This window comes from Otolemur garnettii, unplaced genomic scaffold (assembly GCF_000181295.1).
Source record: "Otolemur garnettii isolate 467f Iridium unplaced genomic scaffold, OtoGar3 scaffold00030, whole genome shotgun sequence".
NCBI lineage: Eukaryota > Metazoa > Chordata > Mammalia > Primates > Galagidae > Otolemur > Otolemur garnettii.
In genome coordinates, this window is record NW_003852425.1 from 4,274,796 (window position 1) to 4,300,160 (window position 25,365).

The 25,365-nt window shown below is 43.6% G+C and overlaps 1 protein-coding gene across 2 annotated transcripts in view; it reads left to right on the forward strand.

The window, feature by feature from the left end:
- SEMA6A (semaphorin 6A) overlaps positions 1 to 25,365 on the forward strand; it is a 128,087-nt gene that overhangs the window by 59,852 nt on the left and 42,870 nt on the right. The window contains exons 2-9 of one of the 2 annotated variants that reach the window (XM_003788897.2): positions 5,888 to 6,025; positions 8,201 to 8,318; positions 12,448 to 12,508; positions 13,521 to 13,583; positions 14,302 to 14,403; positions 20,394 to 20,484; positions 23,482 to 23,601; positions 24,556 to 24,644. In XM_003788897.2, the coding sequence (XP_003788945.1) occupies positions 5,926 to 6,025; positions 8,201 to 8,318; positions 12,448 to 12,508; positions 13,521 to 13,583; positions 14,302 to 14,403; positions 20,394 to 20,484; positions 23,482 to 23,601; positions 24,556 to 24,644 (744 nt within the window). In that variant the 5' untranslated portion in view covers positions 5,888 to 5,925. Of the gene's footprint in view, positions 1 to 5,887; positions 6,026 to 8,200; positions 8,319 to 12,447; positions 12,513 to 13,520; positions 13,584 to 14,301; positions 14,404 to 20,393; positions 20,485 to 23,481; positions 23,602 to 24,555; positions 24,645 to 25,365 lie in introns of those variants that run through there. The other variant, XM_023512719.1, reaches the window with a different exon arrangement.

Genomic DNA, 25,365 nt, shown 5'->3' on the forward strand with positions numbered 1-25,365 from the left:
TCAACTGATCCTCTTGCCTCAGCCTCCCCAGTGGCTGGGATTACAAGTGCCAGCCACAACACTCGGCTATTTTTAGAGATGGGATCTTATTCTTGTTCATGCTATTCTCGAACTCCTGAACTCAAGCAATCCACCCACCTCGGCCTCCCAGAGTGCTTAGGATTACAGGCCTGAGCCACAGCGCCTGGCCTTGGGACATGGGGTTTCCAAGGTCAGATTTCACTCTCTGCTCCCTTATGTTATTAGCAACAGTTTGGTTTCATGTAGGAGCTTTTAAACTGAGTTCAATTCTGAGTTTTTAGAGGCAGTTTCACTGTAAAGGTAGATGATGAAGTCTGAAATCTGGAGTGATAAAAATGAAAATACTAGACCATGTAAAACCCAAACGCTGAATGGGATTAAATCTTAACAACAGTGTTCTCTTTGGTTATGTTTAACAGCTTATTGAACTTGGACTTTGTCCTCAAGTTGAGACTGGACAGTGTAACATGCTGGGACTGCTTTGCTCTAGCTTGGTGAACTTTTCACAACTTTTTCGTGCTGTGCCTCCCAGGGGCTGCTGCATCACACAGCGTTTGTTACGTTGTGTTTGCCACGTATCATACCACACATGGACACACCGATTACAGTTTCCAAACAACTCACTGTTTAGGGGCAACCAGGAAAAAGTACAGAAAAAAATAAGGCATGTTCTCCTGTTTGTTTTGGAAAGAGCCCTTGCCTAGAACGTTTGCGGCCTGCCTTCTGTCATAATCTCAGAGTGGCTGCACACCAGCCAGAGCCCAGCTGTATCTCCCTGTGCCTCCTGGGCATGAAGGTCCAGCGCCTTTCCCTGCCACCATATTCCTCCTCCTGCCCTGACACCGTCCCTCCAGATGGTGTCACTGGCCCGAGTCACTCCTTGTACTATCCCTCGTAATCACATTCGCTCTCTCTCTGCGTCTCTCTCTCTCTTACATACACCCTCTCTTCTTCACTGGAACAGAATCACCTAGGATAGTACAATTTCACAGCCCAGAAACACTTTATAGATCATTTCATTTCATATTCTTTCATTTTACAGATGAGGAAACTGGGAGCCAGAGAGACTGATGACCTGTCCAGGGTCCCTTTGTTAGCTGACCCTCCCTTCTTCTTCTTTTACTTTGAGATAGAGTCTCACTTTGTCACCCTGGATAGAGAAACCTCAAATTCCTGGGCTCAAGCAACCCTCTTGCCTCAGCCTCCCGAGTAGGTGGGACTACAGGCACCTGCCACAATGTCTAGCTTTTTTTTTTTTTTTTTTTAAGAGACTCGATTTTGCTCAGGCTGGTCTTGAATTCTTGAGCTCAAGCAATCTACCTGCCTGGGCCTCTCAGAGTATAAGGATTACGGGCATAAGCCACCACGCCCAGGCCCCTTTCTTCTATTAATGATGGCGTGAATTATTGATTATCTTTGAAATTTCTATAAGGTCAATAAAAAAGAGTCAATTCCTCTTAATTTCAGACTAGAAATCAATCAAATCGTTATCAATTCCTCTTGACTCAGAGCTATGATTTTGTATTTGCCAGCTCCCAGATATATTATTTTTCACCTTATCATCACTTGTTATTCAAATGTTCACTGGATGCCAACATTCTAGAAAACGTTGCCACCTGTACCAAATCAGACACAAGTTGCCTCTATAACTAAGTCCGCCAAGCAGCTGGCACATTGGTTGCTGAAGCGGGACAAGTGGAGAGTGGGTGGAGCAGCCCATCTGGGTCTTTAAAGAAAGCAGTGTCCATCTGTTTGTGTATATAGAGAGTGGGGACCCTGAGGTCCACTTGCTAGGGCTGACACTCAGCAACTTACAGACGACAGTACAGAGAAGCAGAAGGCCTCATGCAGCAGCGATGATGTCCTTCACCCGGTATCAGAGAAGTGGCCCTCAGAGCCTGCCGGGGCTGCAGGCAAGGTTAGTAGGGAAGGCAGGTCTCCCAATACCATGGGAAGTGTTGTGAATGTTTCCAAGTGGGGGACAGCCGCTCTATCCTGTGTGGCCACTGCCCAGCTCCAGAGTGTTGCCATGTGGGAGCATGGACCAGCAAAGCCAGATCTCTGATTTTGATTTTTAAGACACTAGAAATCTGGATTGCTATGTGAAGTCTCCTATTATTTTTTTCCTAAATGTTGCTGATTCCTTTTTTTCCTTCCTTGCAAGTCAGCTTTTGGCCAAAGACTACTAATCTGTGAGCACCAGCAGAATTTCCCAGGGCAGGGTTGGGGCAGTAGTTAAGTGGTACTTGGCTGGGTAGGCTTGTCCTGGCTCTCCAGTACTCAAGGCGCTTATGAAATTAACCTGATTGATTAGAAGCAAGCTGTGGCCACAGGTGACCTCATTCTGATGCCATAACCATTTCCAGTTCCTCATCCCCCTCGCTTCAGACTTGGTTGATACGGGGACCTGCTGTATGATGAGGGCATGGGAGGTGGCAGTGTGTGTGGATGGAAGCTCCAATGATTGAAAAGATTTTATTATTTCCAAAAACAATGGTTGGTGTAAATGCACTCAGAGGATTTCCAGACAGTGCCCCTTTCAGTGCCTTTGGTCTGGTCCCCGTCTGGAATACCTGAGGCCACTTTGCATCGTGTGCTCTTCCTTCGGCTCCTGGCAGCCGATAGTCAGGCTGCTCTTTGTACATCACAGTTCTGGTATTCAGTTTGGTCTTTGAAACTGTGGAGGGGAAACTACTGTAAGAAGAATTTTGTCTGAGCTTAAAGTATATAGGAAGTCAATACAAATTCCTTTAGATGGGCCTAAACAGACCTAATAAATTCGCCAAGCAGATTTCACCTACTGAAATGAAGAATGTTAGTAAAGTTTTCTATTAATTTTATGGGTTGAAGCAGGCTAGGGTTATAACTTTGTAGTAAAGGGTATATCTTACAGAGGCCGCTTCTGTTCAGACAAGGATGGAAGAACGCTGAGACAATGAGATGGAAAATTCAGGTATAATAAGCTCACTTGTGAAGTCAGTGTTTTATTTAGAATCCTCATATTGACCAGTCTTCCTTTACCTAATTTTCTGACTAGCTCCTGTAGTCTCCAGTCGTATTTAGCCTCTACGAGCATAGCCATAGACAGGGAAATCAACACACGTTTGCAGATACCTATAAATATGCTATCTGTGGGTAGCACTTCTCAAAGTTTTGAAAACTGTTTAAACAATCTCTTACATTGCAGCAGCCCAGCTGCTCAAGATTTTTAAACCCTGTAGAAAATTCTTGTGTCTTTTTGTTCAACTGGACTGGTACCCATCTGCATTGCAGTGATCTCAGGAGGGGGACTGAGCCCACGTCCTGGAGGATAGGAAATGACAATGTTCCTGACTTAGGATCCCTCCATAAGAAACTATTTCAACAAGAAAATGTGTTATCTACCTATTGACAAAGGTTAGGGCCCAACACTGAGTAGGAAGGGAATAATACATCAAAACTTCAGCTGAAGAAGATGTCCCAGTGTTCACATGGACTGGCCGAATTACCCGGCACTGCCAGAACCCTTCCACCCATATGATGTACCTGTTAACTACCTGTTGAGATGGTGCTAGAAAGACACATTAAACAGCTGTTTCCTGTAAGCGAGCCCTACTATAAACCTGGAGATATTTGAATGACATAGCTCAGCCATGATTCTGGCTGCAAGAATTAAAAAAGCCCTTAACTTACATAACAGATTTCTCCTCCATTCATTGCTCTTCTTGCCAGCTTCTGGGGTTGGGAACTTTGCATCTGACCCAAGCAATCTTTAGATGGAAAGAATTCAAGTCACGGGACATAATAAAGTGGCAGGATTTTGTCTTGTGAGCTTGTAGGACATGTATACAAAGATGAACACGGTTAAGGAAGGATAGAGACTCATTTGTCATGTCAAGCAAAATTAATCCTTAAAAGCATACAGATACTTCCAAAGATTTTCAGAGGAATGAGAATCAGCCTTTGGAGTCTCTCTTTTATTTCCTCTACATGCTACAAGCTCTTGAGCCAATATGCCTTCCTCTAATACCCTAATACCACTCTTGAGTCCTTAGTAAACACTGCCCATTCTTCCTCCTCCCCCATATACTATCTCATCTAAAATGTAACAGCTGATTGGGGCTCGTTCGTTCCATGTTTTACTTTTGCTGTTAATTTCTTCTACAGTTATCCTGCATAGGGACCATGAAAAGGAAGTAGTGCTTCTTTCCTTGGGGTTCAGATTCTCCAGAATAGGAAGAGCTGGCAAGTAAATGAATGAGTAAACTGTTGCTTTTCACCTGCCTATAAATACCTGTTTATGTCTCTTGGTAATGGATCACCCTCGTGAACAAGTAGTCATCTAAAGTTTAATTTTAATCTACACATCAGAGTTGGAGAAATGGAATTGTTTATGTTCTTCTTTCAACCCCTCTCCCTCCTTGATTTTCAAGATAAAGCAAATTAATTAATGTGTACTTTTCAATTGAAGGAATGATTAAGGCCCAGCAGTGTCTGTAAAATTATGAGTTACGATGCAACACTTGGGACTTATTAATGCTTTTTTTGGCATGAAGAAAAGAGACATAGGTATCTAATATTAAATGGTGTTCCAAAATGCGTAAGTTAGCAGTCTGTTTGCCAAATTAACTTTCAAAGACATCTAGGTTACTGAGTTTGACATTTCTACACACAAATCTTCAATGATTGATGGACTACTGTAAAATAGCTTTGTTCAAAAAAGATAGTCTTTGGCAGGCTACTTCAAAGGGTACACTAATGTGAAAAGATGAAAAGACATCTTAATTTTACATTAATTTCCCTGATCAATGCTTTTTTGAAATATGCCCAAGAATAACACTGTATCCAGCAGCCCCACGTGGGATTGTTTTTATTTCCAAGAGTAAGGAGAATTTTTCTACACATAAAGAGCATCTCCAAGAAAATACCCACGTTTAGAACAGTGTATCTGGCATTTTATTCACTAATGTTCCACAGCAAGGTAGAATCTGAGTGTTTTTTAATCAACAATGCTGTTTAAAGATGTGCTTTCAGATTCTTGGTGTAGTCTTCCTCAGAGTCTGAAAGGACCAACTTACTTCTTTTTAAATGTAGATCATGTGGTTTTGTTTATGTCTGAGGTCACTGTAGAATTAACATAAACCAGGGGAGAAAATCTCCACTAAAGGATCAAGCTCGTCGTGGAGATGAGTGAATGGGGCTAGTTATACCTATACGAGTGTACGTGTGTGTGCACCTGTGTGTACACGAGTGTGCACCAGTTGCATGCATGTACTGTCCACATGGACATGCTTCTTTGTGAGTAGTAGAGTGTCGGGGGAGGGGCATGGTGCCTGGGGAAACTGACATTTAGGTCATTATGACTGATTCTGATTGTTGTAAAGGAACTGAAAATCCAGATTATTATCTAAAATCTCCTAATTTTTCAGTGTTGACCACTACTTCAATTTTCTGAAAGATTCTGCACCGGCCAAACAAACATGGCTGTGTGTGGCAGTGTTTTATCTCTATAACCTGCTGAGAAAAAGAAAAATATTTAGCTTAAGAAGAAGAAAAAACACTTTTCAGTTATCACCCTTTTTGGGGAACGCAAAGTTTCATAATTGTAAAATAGCCACCGACAATGGCCTAAAGCTGACCCGGGACAAAGGACGTCTGTGTCCTGTGTCCACAAGAAACTTTGCAAAGGGGCTGCAGTGGGTGGGGAAGGAGAGAGCAGGGGTCGTGCGTACAGATGCTTCGTGCAAAACACAATAGCCAGCGAGTCTGCTGGGAGGAGACGCAGAGCAGAAGCCTTTCTCTCTTCAAGGCTATTTCATTTTATGGAATTGAATAAAGCTGACTTGCCAAAAAAAAAAAAAAAACCCTTTTCTTTGCTCGTTGGCAGGGTGAAGTAGAAAAATAAAGTCTCCCCGCTGAACTACTATGAGGTCAGAAGCCTTGCTGCTATATTTCACACTGCTACACTTCACTGGGGCTGGCTTCCCAGAAGATTCTGAGCCAATCAGTATTTCGCATGGCAACTGTAAGTACCCACAGTCTCACCCACTTTCTCCCTTTGCAGATATTTTATCCTGAATCAGCCTAGCAAAAAATAACAATTTGAAATGAAACCAAAAAGGAGCCTATGTAGATGGCAGAGGTAGATAATTCAGGTCCAGTCCATTGGTGGGATGACTGTTACCTACTTCAAGCAAATGTTGTGGGAACATGTGGGTGAGGATTTGAAAAATCCCCAGTACCCTGATGAAGTCTCGATTATTATAGGGAGGCCATTGTGTTTGTGCCTTATAACCAGCTATGGGGGAGGATGTCACGCTCATTTGTGTCTTGCCCTCGTTACGTATCTTCATATGGTCTAATTCATATTGTTAAAAGATATGAACAAAATAACGACTGCTTAGGAGTACTTTAGAGAAAAAAATTCGTATTTTTTAGAAGTTTTAGTATTGCTAGACTTGGACAGAGAGTGATTTTGAATTTGCGGAGTCTGTTTTAACCATGGATAACTGTCTGTTGGTCTCTGCTTCCCTGCGAGGAGTACTTGCTGACAAGATTAAGAATTCAGTTGTCTCCTCCAAAGAGGAATGTCTTCCTACCTCTCTATTAGACGGGACACCCAGTTTACTACTTTTCCCCTCCCCTTCAGAAGCTAAGCCGTTTATCACATTAAGGTGTAAGAGAGCATTTTTTCCTAAGTAACTGTTTTTCCGGTATTTATCTCCCTCTCAAACAAAACAAAACAAAAAATAACCTGAATAAAGCACACCAAAGTGTAATCTAGCTAATACGGGATACTAATGGCATCCATTATTGCACTCTCTCTTGAATAAAGGAGGTAATTTTACATGAAGGTGAAGTTGCCAAACTGACACATAAAACAATTAGAGAACAAAAGGTCAAAGGACATGATTAAGACCAAGTTGTGTAGTTCAAGGTCATCACTCCTCTTGAGTTCATCAACTCAAGGTACCAAAACTTAATAAACACTTCTTTGTCTTCATTTGAGATAAGTTTTATATCTTTTGTGGCCCAGTACAGAAGGGACCCAGCCCAGATATGCTGCTGAAAGTCCTAACTCAGTGGTTACTCAGAGCCTCTTTGATGACTGAGTATAAGAAATTTCAGAGCAGTGGAAGGAACTGCACAAAAATAATCCTACAACAACCTTGCTTGTGAACAAAATATACTCAAGCTCTCATACGACACACACTGTGAGCAATGCTTAGATACTACAAGGGTTTAAAGTGTAGAGGTCTAGGCATAAATCCGTGAATGGTTTTCTAGTCATTATTTACACCCCCACCCTTCCCCGGAAAACAAGTGCTTTTTAAATGTGACTCATCTTTCTTTGCTTCTAAGTTTCTGGAGGACGGCCAATGCTCTGGATATTGTAGGTGTAAAGGCAGAAAGATGTTGAGACGTAGGTATTTCTAAAGGTCAGATCTCATTACAAATTGCCTACTCTCAGCCAAAGAGAACTGTAGGGAAGGAGAAATATGTCCATTGACGACTCTCCAACTCAGGGAAAATTCCAGATCACCTGACTGGCTACACTCAGTTTGACCCTGTCCTGTCAAAGCCCACATTTCTGTGAAAGTAGCCAATTGCTTAACTCCAGAGTGAACTTCCCACAGTTCCTAGAACGCCAACCAAGCTCACAGGGCTGCCTTCAATAGCAGATTATTCCAACTGGACGCCTGTGGAGACTGTATTTTTCTTCTGGCTCCTGGACGAGGGCTCTCGCCTCCAGACCACATTGCCTTTGTGGTGATTGATGGGAAGGCTGCTTTGAAATAGTTTTGTCCCGAGACAAGATCTTTGGCAGACTGCCTCCTCGGGCTTAGCACTCTACAGAAGATGAAAAGAGCACTGTGGAAGGAAAGAGCACCTTCCTGCAAAGCGTTCACTGGCGAGTTTCAACCCCAGAAAGAGGGACCAGTCAGAAATTGTGACACTTAGAAATAGAAGTCTAGGCTCATTATCATCTGGAAACGAAACTGGAACTTGATCGTCCTCAAAGAGCACTCTTCCTTGAGACCATTTCCTAAAATAACAGACGTATTTGGAGATGGAAAATGGTGGCCCGGTCTGATTTAAACACAGTTTTGTTTTGTGGCCCACCTCCCTCCCCCGTGCCCTGTCGATTCTTGGCTTGATCTGCTTTTCCCCCCTCTTGCCCTTTCTCCTCTTTTCACAGATACAAAACAGTATCCGGTGTTTGTGGGCCACAAGCCAGGACGGAACACCACACAGAGGCACAAACTGGACATCCAGATGATCATGATCATGAACAGAACCCTCTACATTGCTGCTAGGTGCGTGGCCCCATCCTCACGCCCGCCTTCAGGTGCCCAGGTCCTGAATTCACCAGCTACGTGGCGTTTTTAAGAGCTTCGGCCCCCAGTGTTCTTTACACTAAAGGCCACTGTAATTTCTCAAGCAATCATTCTGTCAAGATTGTCTGTGTCTACTTAACTTGATGGGATTTAGATTCAGATAATTGCATACTTTGGAGCTTATACTCAAATATAGGCACCTAGTGCTGTGCTCCACTCCTGGATACTGTGTCGTTAAATTAAGGTGAATGTGTGAACATGGATCGTACAGTGTGCCTGGAGTATGTGCGGTAAACCTGTTTGTACTTTGCACTGAGTATATATATACACGTATGTATACATAGACCTCACTAAGGCGTGAGATACCTGTGTCATGACTTTGAAAGAATGGCAACCGCAATCAAAGAAAGCATAATACCTAGACTTTAGAAGGTTTTGTGTGACTATTGTAAAAAATACTTATCCGTCAAGAAAATGTTATTTAGACAGACCAATGTCTTGAGGCTGAATGTCTTGGTAAGAATACTGCTTCAAGTCAGATCACACGGATTTAGGCTTTTGTTCTCATTCTGCCCTTAATGTAGCTATACCACAACTTCTGACCACAGTGTCCTTGCCAAATGGCAGGTTGGATTTGATTACCTTAATAAAGTCCCGTGGGATTCCAGCAATAGATGAGCCTCCACTGGGGGGCGGGGGGGGGAGTGTAGCTCCTTCAGAATAATTGCCCATGAACAGTGAGAGGGAGCACAGACCCACAGTGCTCCCCTGCATCTTCCCTGGGCCTGGACTGATCCATCACTACCCACTGGGAAGCAGAAACGAGCTTATGTTTGTATCTGGCTGTGACCACAGGTTAGAACCTATGGGTAACAACAGTGCTGGGTGTTCTGATGTTAACTTTTTGCAACATAACGTGAAAAATAAAAACACTGGCAAATCATCCTGAGCATTCCCCATACTTGGTCACAGGGAACAAGAGCAAAAACACCTTTAAAAAATTCACAAATACATATAGCACATGTAGCTAGTATGTTGTATTCATACAATTAACAAACGGAGTTGTAAGCTCTTTTGAATATTACTTCATTCCGTCCTGGAAACAATCTTATAAGAAGGAGGAGCACTTATTACCCCTGTATTTTAGGGAAGGAAAGCACGGGACAGAGAGGTAAAATGACTCAGCCAGATGACAGGGGCGGGATTTGAACTGGGCAGGTCTTGCTCTGGGTTTCATGTTGCCGCTGCCTGTACCATGCTGCCCACTAAGGAGTAGAGGAGATGCTCTTTGTCCTGGTAATAACTTTCTAATAGCTGTTGCCCCAAAGCATACTTGTCGTGTGTATTCATTATAAAGCGTCCCAAGGAGGTCTCAGTGGTCACCTCTCTGGCTGAAAACCAGCTTCTTCTTAAAGACCATTTTTGATTTCCTAAATGCAGCAGAACTAGATTCCATTTGTACCTAAGGGCTGATCAAAGCAAATGATTAAGCATTGGATCTGTAAGAAACAGTTCGACTCACAGATCTCCTGGGAACTGCTCACTTTGCAAGTGAGTCTCTGGGGCTGGGGAATGGCGTAACAGGCTGCCCTCAAAGCAGGCATTTCACAGGGGGTGGACTTCAGGTCTGAGGCTAGCGGAGTGTTAGGAGTGAGGCCCCATGCAAATTTAAACGTGACCATAACCCCATCTCATTAAAAACCAAGACAGTTTCATTCTAACTCCCCAACGAAAGAAAGGAAAAAGAAGAGAGAGAAGGAAGAAAAAGAAGAAACACGGTCAGCTTTTTAAAAATCATTAGTAGATTCTTCTTGCTTTCATTAAAGGTCAAGTTTGTAACACGTCTAGCACCGACTTGCTGCTTTTCACAACATACACAGCCACTTCCCTTCAACACACACAGAAAAATTCCTAAAAGAGTTCTGTGACCACCATATTTAGGAAATCTCCTCTCCTTTGAATTTCACATTTCCCAGCATTGCTCTGAGAGATCCAGGTTCCTAGGCAGCAAGTAACATGATTTCAAGTTAAATCCTTGCCCTAGGCTCGAGCCATGGCAACACAATTCAGTGGTACTCCCTGGAGGGGTAAGAGGAAGTCCTAGGATTAAGTCAGTTTATGTTCAAATAACTTAATTCAGCAAGAACAGCGCATGAAGCCCAGGATGTGTGTCTGACGGTTGGGACTGACCTCTGACCCTGGTTTGTGGTTTACCAGAAAGCACCTTTTCTGTTTGCTGATGCCATAGGATCTTCTGGATTTTAAAAAGGATTGCCATTGTCCCCGAGATTTCATTCACAGAATCCTATTTTGAAAAGGCTTCCCAGTTCTTGCAGACAATTGGTGTCGGCGGTCACGAGCCAAGTCCCATCCAGAACCCGGGGAGGGGACGAGTGAGGCTTGGTGGCAGGAACCCCTTTCAATTCTGCTTTACTATTATCCACTTTGTAAATTCCTCTTCTTTTTTAATCTCTAAACTGCTAATTAACATAAACAGGCCGAGCCAAAAGGGGGCAATCTGAGAGCTTTCTGAGGAGTTGCCAGTGCATATTAATCAGCTGTTAATTTACAATTCACATACTCAGCTCCTACTTACGTTTTGAGGGGAGGCAGGACAAGGAAAAGCCTGGAGTCCTCTCAAACCCAATACCAGAGTAATAGGCAATCACATCCCCCAACGAGCCTGACCACAGCACCACTAATAAAGTCAAACAAGTAATAAACAAATGCAGTAAAACTGCCTAGAAATTAAAGGGCAGGGCAATTCTGGCGACGTCCTGAAGTTTGAAGAAACTTCCCAGTTCAGCAATTTACAGAACAGGCTCTCCACTCTCCCCCTTGCCCCCCACACACACTCACACATGCGCGCACACTCTCTCACAGTTCAGTAGCAGGCAAGGGAATTTTGTGAGCCAACTGCCTACCCCTTCCTTTTATTTTCACGTGAGAGAGCCTGTTCTTATTTTTATTTTTTTTTTCTGTTGCACTTTCCCTAAAAGCAGCAGCAAACAGATTTCCCAAGAACTAAAAATTACATTTCTATGCATACTGTATATTTAGTGGAGTAAATCCTGCAAATAGTTCCTTTCTTTCCTTTTTTCTTTCTTATCCCCCTTACCCCTTTCTTTTAAGTAATGAGGGGGCTTGAAAGTCTGCATGGGAGACTTGAGGTCCTGGTTTAAAGCTGTGGGTAATTTTCCAACCCCAGGACTTCCTGTATTTTAGAAAAAGTCAATGTTATTTCAAGGGAAAATGAGCTGTTTTGCTTTCCCTCGCTAGCCCCCCATCTCCTCCATTGAGTGTAGTTCTTTTCTTTTCTTTCTTCTGAATTCCAGACAAAAACGCCCTTGTACTCGGCTCACACAGAAGGGGATGTTTAAATATAGCCCCACACCTGAGCTGCCGATTCTGTTTCTCTCCTTCCAAGGGGAGATTGGCAGCAAATCGTAAAGACAACCAAATTCTCAGCAAAACATAAGCTGAACAGAAGCGCGGAATGTAGACTTCAGCTCAGATACGTTTTAGACTCTTAATTGACCATGGTCTTGTGAAGAAAATGGTGGCTTCTGGAAATAATTTCACCTTTATCATTTCCCATCTTGTCAATCAAATCATCAAAGCTAAGACTGAAAATGTTTTCTACAGAGAGATGGAGAGGGAAATTAGTTTTTTGTTAGTCCTCTGTGATGAAAAAATGCGGCATGTTGAATACCAAGTGTTTGGTACGTGGCTTTGACGACAATGAAAGGGCAGGAGAACCCATCTGTGTTCCGGTCTTTGGGCCAGTTTACCCTGCAGAGTCCTCCCTCCTTAAATGTGTGTATGCAGGTGCTGCTATTCTGGTGTCAGAGAGAATAGGGACTACAGGAAAGCTTTCATAAAAGGTGTCCCTAGCACAAGGGCCATGATTTATCAAAAGGGGTTAAATAGGACCCAGAGGGGTCTGTCTAGGGCCGAGATGTTTTCTTTTTCTTGTATATGAATGTCTTGTGTCCTAAAAATACGGGTAAGCACTTCTCTGCCCTGAATGAGATATAAGTCATTCCGCGGAAAATGAACTGTCTTGACTCTTATGTTTGACCTTGTATTCATTTTTCTTTGTTTATAGGGACCATATTTATACCATTGATATAGACACATCATACACGGAAGAAATTTATTGTAGCAAAGTAAGTTGTTTGAAAACCATCTTTCTAAAATGAAGGACCTGAGGATAGTTCTTGAAGAGAGTTTGTATTCTAAATGTAGTGATGGAGATGATATGGCTAAGAATAATTTGGAAATGCCAACAGCCATTGTGTACAATCCTAATTAGAGGGTAGGTTAGGATCTAATGCCTGCTCAGAAACAGTTATGTGCTTTGTATTTTACTCGTCAGATATACGTATGCACATACATTGTGGAATTTTAGGTAATTTCTAAATTCTTTTAATAAAATATTGCCACATTTATCCAGGAAAATATCAGTTTTTACAAGTAGAATTTTATTCCACAAGCATATTTCACAAATATTTCAATGTTATAGTTCCTTGACTTGCAATGTTATCTTTGATTTGACTATTGTGGTTCAAGAATTTGATCATTATCCATTTTGGACAGACATAAAGTAAACCTAAGCTTTCCTTGTAACTCCAGGTGGGGATATTTTAGTTAATAAAATCTGTGCCATAGAAGTAGACGATCCATTCAGGTCATGAATTTATGTGAAGGAATAGAACCTGAATTAAATCTTTGTCCACCTAAAGTGAATGTCCCCTTTATGTTTAAGAAAATGACTTTCATATTTTAAGGAAAAAGCCCTCTTTATAAAAATTGATTTATCAACTGAAAGGAAAGGGTAAGGGCATGTACTTTATCAAAATGAGCATAATTTAGCAAATTCGCTTGAATATTCGACGTAAAATTTCCACACTGTTGTTTCTAATTCTTTCTTTCCTGCTTCATCTTTATTTCAAAGAGAAGACCATTTTGTGGTTTAATGAATAGATAGGAATACGAAATTAAAAGAATGTTTCCATCTCTAATCTTTTGTTGTTACAGTGAATTAATCATGGAGAAAGGGTGGGGAAAGCTTTCAATAAATATATGTTCAGCCTCCAGTCTCCCCCAGGGAACTCTTACTTCTAAAATCAAATGCAACAACCTCTGGGCTCTAATTGATTTCTTTCTTGATCCCGGCAGAAACTGACATGGAAATCTAGACAGGCCGATGTAGACACGTGCAGAATGAAGGGAAAACATAAGGTAGGCAATTTTCATTTCTTCTGCAGCTGCCACTTTGGGTTAAGTTTTTGACTGTTATCTCCTGCCGTAGACTGTGATGTAGAATGGATCATGCCATTCCCTTTTCCCCCAGTAATTGCTTTTTCCATCAACTTATTGAAGGCTTTAATTTGCAAAAATAGTTTGCTTTTAATGTGATGAAACATTACAACAGCTGCTAGGCCTGCATCACGGACTACTTAGGCACACTTGGGATTACGGACACAAAGCTGGCTGCCCGGAGTCTTCCCAGTGCCGTCCCGGACAGCCCACCCCGCAGCCCAAGGTCCAGGGGGAGTCTGCGGAAGAGCTCATAAAAGGCTGTCACAGACATTCAGGGCTTTGTGCCCTTGGTCATATAACAACATAAAAACACACTTCAACCAGAAGCTTTGTACATTAGGGAACCCTGGAGCATCTGGCATTAAAATTAATATAATAGGAGGTTGCCTTTCCAGTCTTTCATTCCTTTTGTGACATAAAATAAACACACACTCTTCCATTCTGTGCCATGTTTTCATTTACCATTGAGGCACCAGTTGTTGCCAGCGACATTGACTTTCAGTTAACATCAGGGAGAACTTGAATTTTCAACAGCCACTGGCCTTTTCCCCTGACTGCCGGCAGATCCTGGTGAAGAATCTGTTTCTGTGTCGCAGGGACGGGATACAAACAGTCTGATTTTTTTTATTTTTTTCAGGATGAGTGTCACAACTTTATTAAAGTTCTTCTAAAGAAAAATGATGATATGTTGTTTGTCTGTGGGACTAATGCCTTCAACCCTTCCTGCAGAAACTACAAGGTAAATGCTATTTGTCTGTTGGAGCCACACGGCCAGGAGGTATTTCATAATTTACTGTGATTGTACCTTCAGCAACCTAAGAGGGGTAATTCAACACCACCTGGGCTTCTCTGACTTGTTGACTTAATGTGCTGCCGCTCAGGAGTGATCCTGAGCAGGCTTCTGAGCTTCCTGTTTGTGCAGGGTTGATTGACACATCTGTAAAGAGCTACCCAGCAAAGGTAGTTTCTGTAAGACCCGATTCTGTATTGTTCTGAAGACTGACATGCTTACCGTGTGGACCGCAGGAATTTCCTCTCTCTCCCTCTCCCTTTCTCCCTCCCACCCCACTATCTCCTCTCCAAGCACAAAAGCACACTTAGATGGTGAGTGATTTCTATTCTGAAAGGTTCCTCAAAAGCATGCCATTTGAAACCGTAGACTTTCCTCTAGGTAAGATTTTCAAGAACACAGGAATTTAATTCCATTAGCGCTCAGCTTACTTGACTGTGGCCTGCCTTACCTTGGCCTTTATGCAAGGAAAGAAACAAAAAAACCAGAAAGAGTTAGTAGGTGCAATTTGTTCCAATGCAGCTACTAGAGGTCCCACTGAAAGAGTAAGGAGGTCCCCAGCTGTGGATGAGGAGGTGGCCATGAGCTGAGGTCTTGGTCCACATCTGTTAGTTTCCCTTGTACGTGTCTCCGCGGCTCTTTCACCCTGCAGACACGTACTGGGTTTCTTCCACGGTCAGAAGGTTGTAAAGACAGCAGGGAGGACCCCACCCTGAGGAAGCCAGGCAGGAGAAGAAAATGGCCATCTCCTGGGATCACGGCCACCCTGATATAATGCAGAGGATTGTGGAGGAGCAACACAGACATTTCTACCCAGGCTTGAGATGAGGAGTGAGGGAAAACTTGAGGAAGACGGTCAATGGCCTCTCTCTTCAAACTTTTCTGTTTTTCTCATACCTGGAACATTAATAGCCCCATAGGAAACATAGGCTTTACAAGGGTAGGGGGTCACACCTGTGATTTTCCAGAACTTAACACAGTGCCTCACAAACAGATGATTTTGTGGAATAAGTCTTAAAGAACAAGAAGAAGTTAACTAAATGAAGGAGGAAGGGCATTCCAGGTAGGGGGAACAGCATGAATGAAGGCTCAGAGTAAGAAGTGGCCTCTTGAGATTGGTTCTGAATAGCTGGGCTTTGAAGTGATGAATGATGATAGAAAGAGGCGAGAGGGAGGTGGCCCCGCAATGAGAGGAAGAGAAGAGATTCAGGAAGTCCTTAAGTGACAAAAACCAGTGTGATTTAATAATTGATAAGAAGTGTAGGATAAAGAGAGTGATGTCAAGAATGACCACCATGGCTCGGTGCCTGTGGCTCAAGCGGCTAAGGCGCCAGCCACGTACACCTAAGGTGGCGGGTTCGAATCCCCAGCCCAGGCCCGCCAAACAACAATGATGGCTGCAACCAAAAAGCAGCCGGGCATTGTGGCAGGTGCCTGTGGTCCCAGCTACTTGGGAGGTAGAGGCAGGAGACTCACTTGAACCCAGGAGTTGGAGGTTGCTGTGAGCTGTGATGCCACGGCACTCTACCCAGGGGGACAGGCTGAGGCTCTGTCTCAAAAAAAAAAAAAAAAGAATGACCACTGTGCTGTCTTTTGGTGGCTACGTGGATGGGCCTGCACCCACTCAGGAAATTAAGGAAGAGCAGTAAGCTTGGATGGGGTAGGGCTCTGTTCTGAACACCACGCCTATGCCGAGTGGGTGGCGCTGCCTCGGGGGTGTGACTGGAGATATCTAGCAAGAACATGCATGGGTGAGCCTTGACTTAGGGAGAGACGTAGGGAGCAGATCTGGGTTTCCTCATCATTAAATGAAACCCAAGGAGTGTGAAGAAAGAGTAAAGCCCGGAAGAGCTGGAATCAGAACCAGACTCTGCCTTACGTGGCATAGATCCTGAAGGGAGGGCCTCTTTACCCCGATGCTCATCTTCCATGTTATGCTTGGAAGTGGGCACCAACAGGACTAGGATTAGGGCATGGCAAGTGAGTGCTCAGCTCAGGGGCAGAATATTAAGGGGCCACCCAAAACTTTCGTGATTAAGGTAAATTAGATGTTTAATGCAGTTTAAAAAAAAATGAAAATTAGTACCAAAAAAATCTACCACAAACAAAACATGAAGCGTTAAATAAAAGCGGGATCCCTAACAGAGGCAGGCAGCCCAGCCCAGCATTCATTCCGGCCAGCGTACAGCGGGAGCTTTGACTCGAGTCAGGCCACTTAATATTCCATCCCTGCCTGTCGGTGTTTAGGACTCATTAAGATTAATGCTTCTAACAAATCCCAAGGAATTCCCTAGCTGGAAAGCTATCTTTGACAACAAATGACAGGTTTTCTTGGCATTGTGATGCACAGGCTGTGAGTCTTCTAGCACATTCTTCCTGCACGTGTTCCATTTCCCATGATGTGGCACCTAGAGTCACGCTGCCACCTCTAGCTCGTTCTCCCCACACCTACCGAGACATGTTCTGGGAGCCCAGGTGTCTGAGAAGCTCCAGGCAGAATGTCGCTCGTGCCCAGTCCCTGTCGCTACGCCTCACACTCTAAGTGGTGGTGGGAGGCCTTGGTGTTGCTCAGAGAGGTGTTCTTTTAGACTCAGCGCCCTGAGTGACATTGCCGATGATCTGGCACATGATATATTTGGCTGCCAGGAGAATGACAGCTTCTCTTTTAAGTGTTTTTTTAATCCACTGGTCAAGACAGGTTCAAAGCAAAAACAGTGACCTTAGATTTTTTAGTCTTCCACTAAAACACTTAAGTCTCATCATAGTGCACTGCCACCAAGTGGGTTAGAGTAATGTGAAGCAGGAGAGTGACAAATTTTCAGCCCCTGCACCATGTCCTGATCTCGATATATGCATACATTTTTTTTTTTAGTGTATTTCATTTATTAATTTTTTTAATTGTCTCACTCATTTACCCTGGGGTTGAGTGCTGTGGCATCGTAGCTCACAGTAACCTCAAACTCTTAAGCTTGAGCAATCCTTGTGTTTCAGCCTCCCAAACAGCTGGGACTACCAGCGCCCACCTGGCTACGGTTTTCAGTTTTTTCAGTTTTAGTAGAGCCAGGTCTTGCTTTTCTCAGGCTGGTTTTGGACTCTTGAGTCCACCCTTCTCGGCCTCCCAGAGTGCTGGGATTACAGGCAGGAGCCACTGTGCCCGGCCATGATCTATATAATTTTTATAATGGAAATAAGTGGAATGTGTTAGAAAAGATGATAGTTCCAAATAAGATTATCTGGGGAAGAATTTTGAAGGCTGCTCGCTATAAATCTAAAACTGTACCCCATACATCTTCCTTCTCATCCTCTTGAACTTCTGCAAACGCCAGGCCAGTCCTTCCTATAACCATCTGTACCCTGTGGTGGAAGGAAGGTTTCACCCGGGCATCATGTTGCCTTTGGACTTCCCCAGGGTCACAAACCAGTACGTCAGTTCTTCACTGCTTTCTTTCTTTGACTTGCATCAGCCACTTTAGGCCACATTTAAGGAGAAGGTACATTTTAGAAAATATATCCTCCTTGTCTCTTATTTCCCTACTTGCCAGGGTAAGAGTTGCGCGGCTTGGGAGAAGGGCATTTGCGTTGCATCCCTGTGTGCTAAGCGTCACTTTTGAGTACTTGCCAGACCCACAGACCACAAAGTCTGTCACAGTTCAACAGAAAGCTCTTGTTGGGATAAAATACTTCAAAAAGTCTTTCATACAAACTGTTTGAGGAAGGGGGAGAGTACATTGCTGTAGAGGTCATCTGATTTGGCCACCTTTCCCCTAAATTTTTTTAACCACTATTTTATGTGACAGTTTTAAAAAAATAGGATGGCTTTAATAGGGTCCATCTCAAAGTGTTGAAGGTAGAAAAGGTGTGTCACATCCCTGAAATGGTTTCAAAGGGTTTAGGGGAAAAGGCAAAATTCACTGGACAACACACAATTGCTCAGTGGGAATCTTACCCTTTCCTCTCGGGCCATGAACCTAAGCACCTCGATTTATGGCTAAAGGCCTGTCCACAGGTCCTTCCTTGGCCCCAGGGCTGCCTTGGATCTATTTTCTTTCCATTTTTAAAGCTGTGCTCAAACTATATAGCTCCAAGAGGATAAACAAGGTACCCTAAGACTATAAAGAGAATTGAAATACAAATGAGTAAAAACCTTCACGACAGGGAGATCATTTAATGGAGTTGGTGGTGTTGAGATTCTGCATGCTAAGAAGATCCCGTGGCCTACGCAAGGAGACAGTGTGGTATAAAGCAGGAACCACTGTTTTATTGGTCAAGGTGGGACAACCTCTGACTAATGTAGTGGTTGAACAAAGAGGTTTATTTCCTGCTCACATTATAGTCAAATGTGGGTCAGGGAGAGAAGTCCACCCCATGGGTTATCAGAAGCCCAGGCTCCAACCCACTCGTACCTCTGCCACCACCTAGGGTCTTGGAGTCCTCTATGTCAGGGAGGACAATGTGGAAAGGGAGCAGGAATGGTGAAGGACCCTGGGAGGTTCACAGGGTCAAGACCTAGAGGTGGCATACACCCTTACAGGCAGCGTCCACTCATGGCCAGAGCTCAGGCACGTGGCCACACCTGACTGCAAAGGAGGTGGAAAATGACCTTTAGTGCGATCTGGAGGAGAGAGAAATGGAGTTTGGTAAGCAGCTAGCAAGGCATTGTCACCCCACAAATACCCATGGGACCAGGCAGGTAGCTTATCAGAGTTCAACAAGCAGGATGGAGACGCGTTGGGAGGGGGAAGGGGCCTCAGCACGGGAGACCACATGCTTATCTGAAGAGCACGGCAGGGACTCAGCCGTCGCTGGCTGTTGCAACTAAGTTAAAAAGGGTCTGAGTTGACTTTCCCACTTGCTCATAAGGTGCAAGGAATCCAAGTCCTCATGTACAAATTTGGGGCTCAATGTCTTTTCTTATTTTTCTTTTTCTGTCTTTTTTTTTTTAACATGCTAAAATAGCCAAACAAAACTCACTAGCAGGCGGGTTATAACCTCTAGCATAAAAGAACAAGGCCTGGAGGGATCACTTCTGAGGTTTATCTTATAGGGGTTCAGGTGAATCTTTCTAAGAGTAGAATGTGAACGTTTTAAAGCAATAACTGAGAAAATGACATGAAGGCTGTGTTGAGCAGTTTGATGGAAGTATTTCAGATTGCATGTGAAAACCCCACACTGTACCCCAGAAGTGCATTAATGTACATAGTTACCATTCAATAAAAAAAAGAAAAAGAACAAGGCCTGGGTTGGGACTAGGAGATGGGGGTCCAACAGCAGCAGCCCCCACACTGCATTAGACTTGTGTGAACCCCTCAGCTTCTGGGCCTCTGTTCCCATCTACAGGATCTGAAGTTGGGACACATTCCTAAAGTCACTTCCAGAGCTACCGTTCCACGATTCTGAAGTAGGTGCAAAAGGCCACCGAGCTCTGCTTCCATCCATGTTTTTGCATCTGTGCTGAGGCCGTGTGATTCTACCAACTAGCCTGAGGAGAAATTCCCGTGTCTTTTACTGGGATGGAATCCACAAAGGCCGCCCTCCTCAGGCAAAACAAAACCGGAATCTGAGCTCATTCTCTCTAGAGTTCATGACTCAACAGATCGCTGGAGTTGAGGAGGATAGGTTTTCTCAGCGATTGCCTCAGAAACTCCTTGGTTTAGAATGCTTATTTCTAGAGCATTCCATAAGGATATGCTGTATGGTGAAGAGTCACACAGATAAGACCGAATTGCAGACTCGCCTAGCTACAGACCCTTGGTCAAGTGACTTAAACTCTCTAAGCCTCAGTTTCTTCATTTAAAACCAATCGATTTCTCTCAGGAAGTATCGGTGAGGATTCTTTGCCAGCATGTGAATGATTTACTTAGCGCGTGGAATCTCCTAAATATCAGTTGCTTTATGACTGTTGGTGGTTGTTTGTAATTAAGTCCTGTTATTTCATTTAGATGGACACTCTGGAGCCTTTTGGGGATGAATTTAGTGGGATGGCCAGATGCCCTTATGACGCCAAACATGCCAATGTCGCGCTGTTTGCAGGTAAAACTACAGGATTGCCCCACGTTGCATGTGCTTTTGCGTGTCTCGGCCTGTCGCTGAGAGGCCTCTCTGGAGGATTCACAGAGTCACAGTCCTACTTTAATTCTCTGGTGAATACTGTAATTAAGAACGCCTTTTCCATTTGACATTTGCATGAGAATTATACTTTTGCTTCTCAAAAGAAGACTTAGCCACACTTACCCGCGATTTTGTGCCTTCTGGAAGGGATGCGGGCATAGCACTGGACATGCAGTATATCAGTTAGAACGTGTTTGGGCTCAAATAATAGAAAATCGCACCTCAGACTACCAATGTGGGGAGACAGAAATAAAGTTTAAATATTGAGAGAAAACCCCACCCATGTGGATTTATGGTTTAAGGTAGAGTCGACTTTTGGGTTGGTTCGTTTCTCCAGCACCCAGTATTACCCAGGATTCACCTCCTTTCCATTTCTCTGCTCTTCCTTAACTTCACAATGAGGCTGGCTGTTCTCACAGTCGGGGATGGATGTCAGCCCCAATCAGGGCTGCGTATCTTCTTGTCCACTTAACAAGGGAAAGGGAAGCTTCTGGAAGCTCTCTCCACACAGTGAAATCACATACCTAACCAGCATCCAACAATCATCTTCTCCAATACCACTGGCCCGAGTAGGTCACCCCTCACCTGTTTCTGACCGAGAGATGGTGGCTGAGGGGCTGATGCTGACTGCTTGGGTTGACCCATCCCCCCAATCGTACCTCTTCCTTCCACAGCAACAGATAGAAAGACATAGCAAGTAGGACATTATTTTCAGATTTAGCGGATTTCATGTATGAGTGTGTGTGCTTTAATTAGGAATTCAGTTAGCAATTCATTACCAGCTGTGTATGTGGAGGTGGGTGCAGAGAGAAGTGTTGGTATAATAGTGACTGTCATAGCATGTAGTGAAGCAGTTAGCTGTCATAGCTACCACGACAGCTAAAAACTGTCCTAAGTGGATGAGGATCTGAGGGGTTTGATTATGAAACAAGATTATTTTCTGGCTCCTTGAACCTTTTCCTCAGTGTCACTCACTTGTACCTGAGTCTGCAGTGACAGACTGTAGAGTTATGACGAAAATGTTTCAGAGTTCTCCCCCTATGGGAGAGCACAGTGCCACTGGGCAGCAGCACTGTCAAGAACACGGTCTGGTAGACCTATTTGTCAGTGTGGGCAGGGGCAGGGCCGGTGGCAAGAGCACTAGAGCAGGTCCCCAAGTGCGTGAGCAGCTGAAGCACCTCCCAGACACTTAGCACCTGCTTTAGTTGGGACCTTGGAGGAAGTGGGCTGTAGGGGAGAATTTAAACTTAGCTGTAAACTAAAAAGAAGACTTGTTGGAGCCTGAGGTATAAAAGGGAGAATTCGCAGAATTATTTACTAAGGCCACCAAGCTTCCAAGAGCTGGAACGAGGCGCAGGAGATAATCCTATGACTGCCCCCACCCTTAGTGGTATATTTGAGTAGTTTTTCATGGAAATGTTAAAAATGTCTTAAAGCTCAGCTCAGTGCTTATTAGTAGAAAATCTGCCTTGAGGATGAATGGCTTCCTAACCAAAAGTGGCAGAAAATGTTCTGCTTTACAAGTAAAAGTGCTGGTGAGATACCCTGTGTTGAAATGAATGTAAAACAAGAAAAGTGGTTAGGAAGAACCCCCATCACTGCCGCCCACCCACACTGCCCAGGTGTGACTTGGGGCCGTAAGAATATAGAATATGTATTCTTTAGTCATAAATACATAAGGAATATGTTTATGATCTAGGTCTTATATTCCATAAGAAAAGTTGTGATTTGTAGATAATATTTTTTGTCAACAAAAATGTTTGCTGTCCGCAGTTCAAATCTACCAAAACAGTCAACCCTTGATATAAAGCTTTTCATAATGCAGATATCAAGACAGCTATACCCTGAACTTGGGAAAATTTCATATCAAGATTTTTGCTTCTATTTAGATAAGCTTTCTTTTAGCAAGACCGTGCTGCTTATTCTGTACGTGGAATGCATGGAAGTGCTTAAATTGTGTATAGACGTCACTTTAATGCACAATTAGTTAAGATCTGTAACCCATCCTTAATCTGTAATTAAGGATGTCATTTTTTATTTTGGACATAATTATTGTTTTTATCCAATCTACCTAGATTTTACTATCCTAGAATATCCCATATAATTTTTTGTAGCCAGAGTGTTTGCTAAGGCAGAAAAGTACCACAAGTTTCAGGCACTAATCTTCACTTCCTTCTCTTTTGCTTGGGATATACCCTGAAGCATATCTCCCCCAAAGCATGAATTCTTACAGTTAAGGAAAGGCTAGTGTGAACTCAGCATCACTCCTTCTCCTTTCTTCTTTGCTTTGGCATCTTACACATCAGAATGTTTTCAATTTGTGATTCTGGAAATACTGAAGCAAATACCTGTTACTGCAGCTGCATTGTCAGGGTTTAGAGGTAAGGAGGAGCCCTGACCCTCAGGAGATAGTGATTTAATCAGCTGCTTTTTTGTTTATGAACCCTTTCTCTTTGGTTCTCATCCTGCTCAGGCTCAGGACTGCCTGCATGTCCTCAAAAGGCCCTGTGGTAACAGTCAGCGCCGGCCTTTCCCTGGGCTCCCACTAGCCCAGCTCAGCACGGTGTGGTGTGGCAGGGGCAGTGTCTGGGGGTCTTTGGCCTTGAGATTTCCGTCAAGGTCCAGCTAATCAAGTGAAGCCAACAACATTTTTCATTTACTCTGCTCCCTGAGCTGCTGCTGCTCTATGAAATTGCCATGCAATTTAAAAATGAAAAATGTTTCATCTCTCATGATCCCAATTTAAGATGGTTAAGAATGTGGGCCAAGTGTTTTCCCAGCAACTCTTGGATTTTCCCCAGTTGTCCTATCTCATTTGCCTGATGTAGGGAGGCAGTCTGGGGGAGGTACGTCTTTATTATCCCTCTGCCTGCCCGGTCTTGCTCCCACTCTGTGCACCTCTTTTCTTTCTCTTCTAAGATGGCAAGCTGTACTCGGCCACGGTCACTGACTTCCTTGCCATCGATGCAGTCATTTACCGGAGCCTGGGAGACAGCCCTACCCTGCGGACTGTCAAGCACGATTCCAAATGGTTGAAAGGTGAATGAACAATTAAAATAAGAAAGGAGTGGGGAGGGAATACATGTTTTGTGGAAGATTTAGAGTCTGGATGGACCGGTCTATTGCTTCATTTTTTTTTTTTTTGAGACAGAGTCTCAGTTTGTCGCCCTCAGTAGAGTGCTGTGGTGTCACAACTCACAGCAACCTCAAACTCTTGGGCTTAAGCGATTCTCTTGCCTCAGCCTCCCAAGTAGCTGGGACTCAGATGCCTACCACAACACCTAGCTATTTTGGGGTTACAGTTGTCATTGTTGTTTTTAGCAGGCCCAGGCTGGGTTCCAACCTGCCAGCCCTGGTGTAGGTGGCTGGTGCCCTACCCACTGAGCTGTGGGCACCACAAATAGCTTCATTTTTGAAATGGCTTCTGACAGACAAAACCGTGTAAGCTGCTTCTTATAATGAGCTGATTTATTTACCTTCCTTTTTCACTTCCCATGAGTTTCTAGAATATTTAGAAAACTACCAATGCCAGCCATTATATCCATCTTTCCCTGCCTCAGACTCTCATCACAGTGTCCCAGATGAAAAGAAGAGAACAATTCATTCATGGATGGGGACAGGGGATTGGAGGTGGTGGGGAAGAGGAAAAAAGCTATCCATACCCAGCACAAGTCAGGGCGACCAGGCACTGCGTTCCAAATCCTCTCTGTAATCTGAGCAGGCCATTGTGGAAAATAAAATTACAGAGATATGCAAAACGCAGTTATTCTTTATTGTTGATTGCAAAGCTTCTGAAAGCTGCAATCTGTAAGCTTGAATGCCTCCTCAAATCACCAGCACTTGTACGTGTGAAGTCATTAAAAATGGTTAGTGTTAACCAAATGTCTAATGGCCCTATACTTTTAATTAATAACATGCCCTTGGTTACACTTGACTGAAATTCTTTTAACTCTGTGTGACATGTTCTCAATTAAAGTGTCCGATTGTCTACAGAACCATACTTTGTCCAAGCGGTGGATTATGGAGACTATATCTACTTCTTCTTCAGGGAAATAGCCGTGGAGTACAACACCATGGGAAAGGTAGGGGAGGGCCACCCTCACTCCCTGTGGCACATTTGTAGAAACCCACTTTGAACCAGTGTTGTTATGAATGACCTTGAAACGGGAGGCACAAATCAAAGCACAAGGTCATCATTTTAAGAATATGCGGCCCAAGATTGGCAGAAGTGAAACAGTGTGCTTCCTGGATGCCCTGGATGCTTTTTCTGAACAGTAATGAATTACAGGAACCCTCTCAGGTATTTCACTTGAAAATTTAACTGACAGATGTTTGGTTGATCCCATACTGGGTTTCAACTATATTGAGACGTTGGTTTCCAGGTAAACGCCACGGTGCTTTCTTTTTAATTGAGTTGCTCCACAGAGGGAGTAAACTGAGTCTTTTTTTTTTTTTTTTGGTCATCATTGCAAAAAGCCATAGAACCCTTAGGGGATGTCCATTTCAGGTAATTTTCCCAGGGAGGAGATGAGGTCCCTAGGTTGGAGGGCCAAATCAAATGCTGGGGTGGCTTGCCCAGACTCAGAGCCCAGAGGCTGGCGTGAGGCCGGCAGAGATGATGCATACAAAGTGTGCTTTTGTTTGAGGAAATAAAAAGCTAAGCAGTCTGTATGGAAATGAGTTTATGTGGCTGGGAGCTGATCCCCTGAAGGATTTATAGCTCTGTATTAAATGCCACAGCCTTATCTTTTAAAACATGCTGTGCCAATGCTGAGTTTTCCTCCTTTTTTTTTTTTTTTTTTG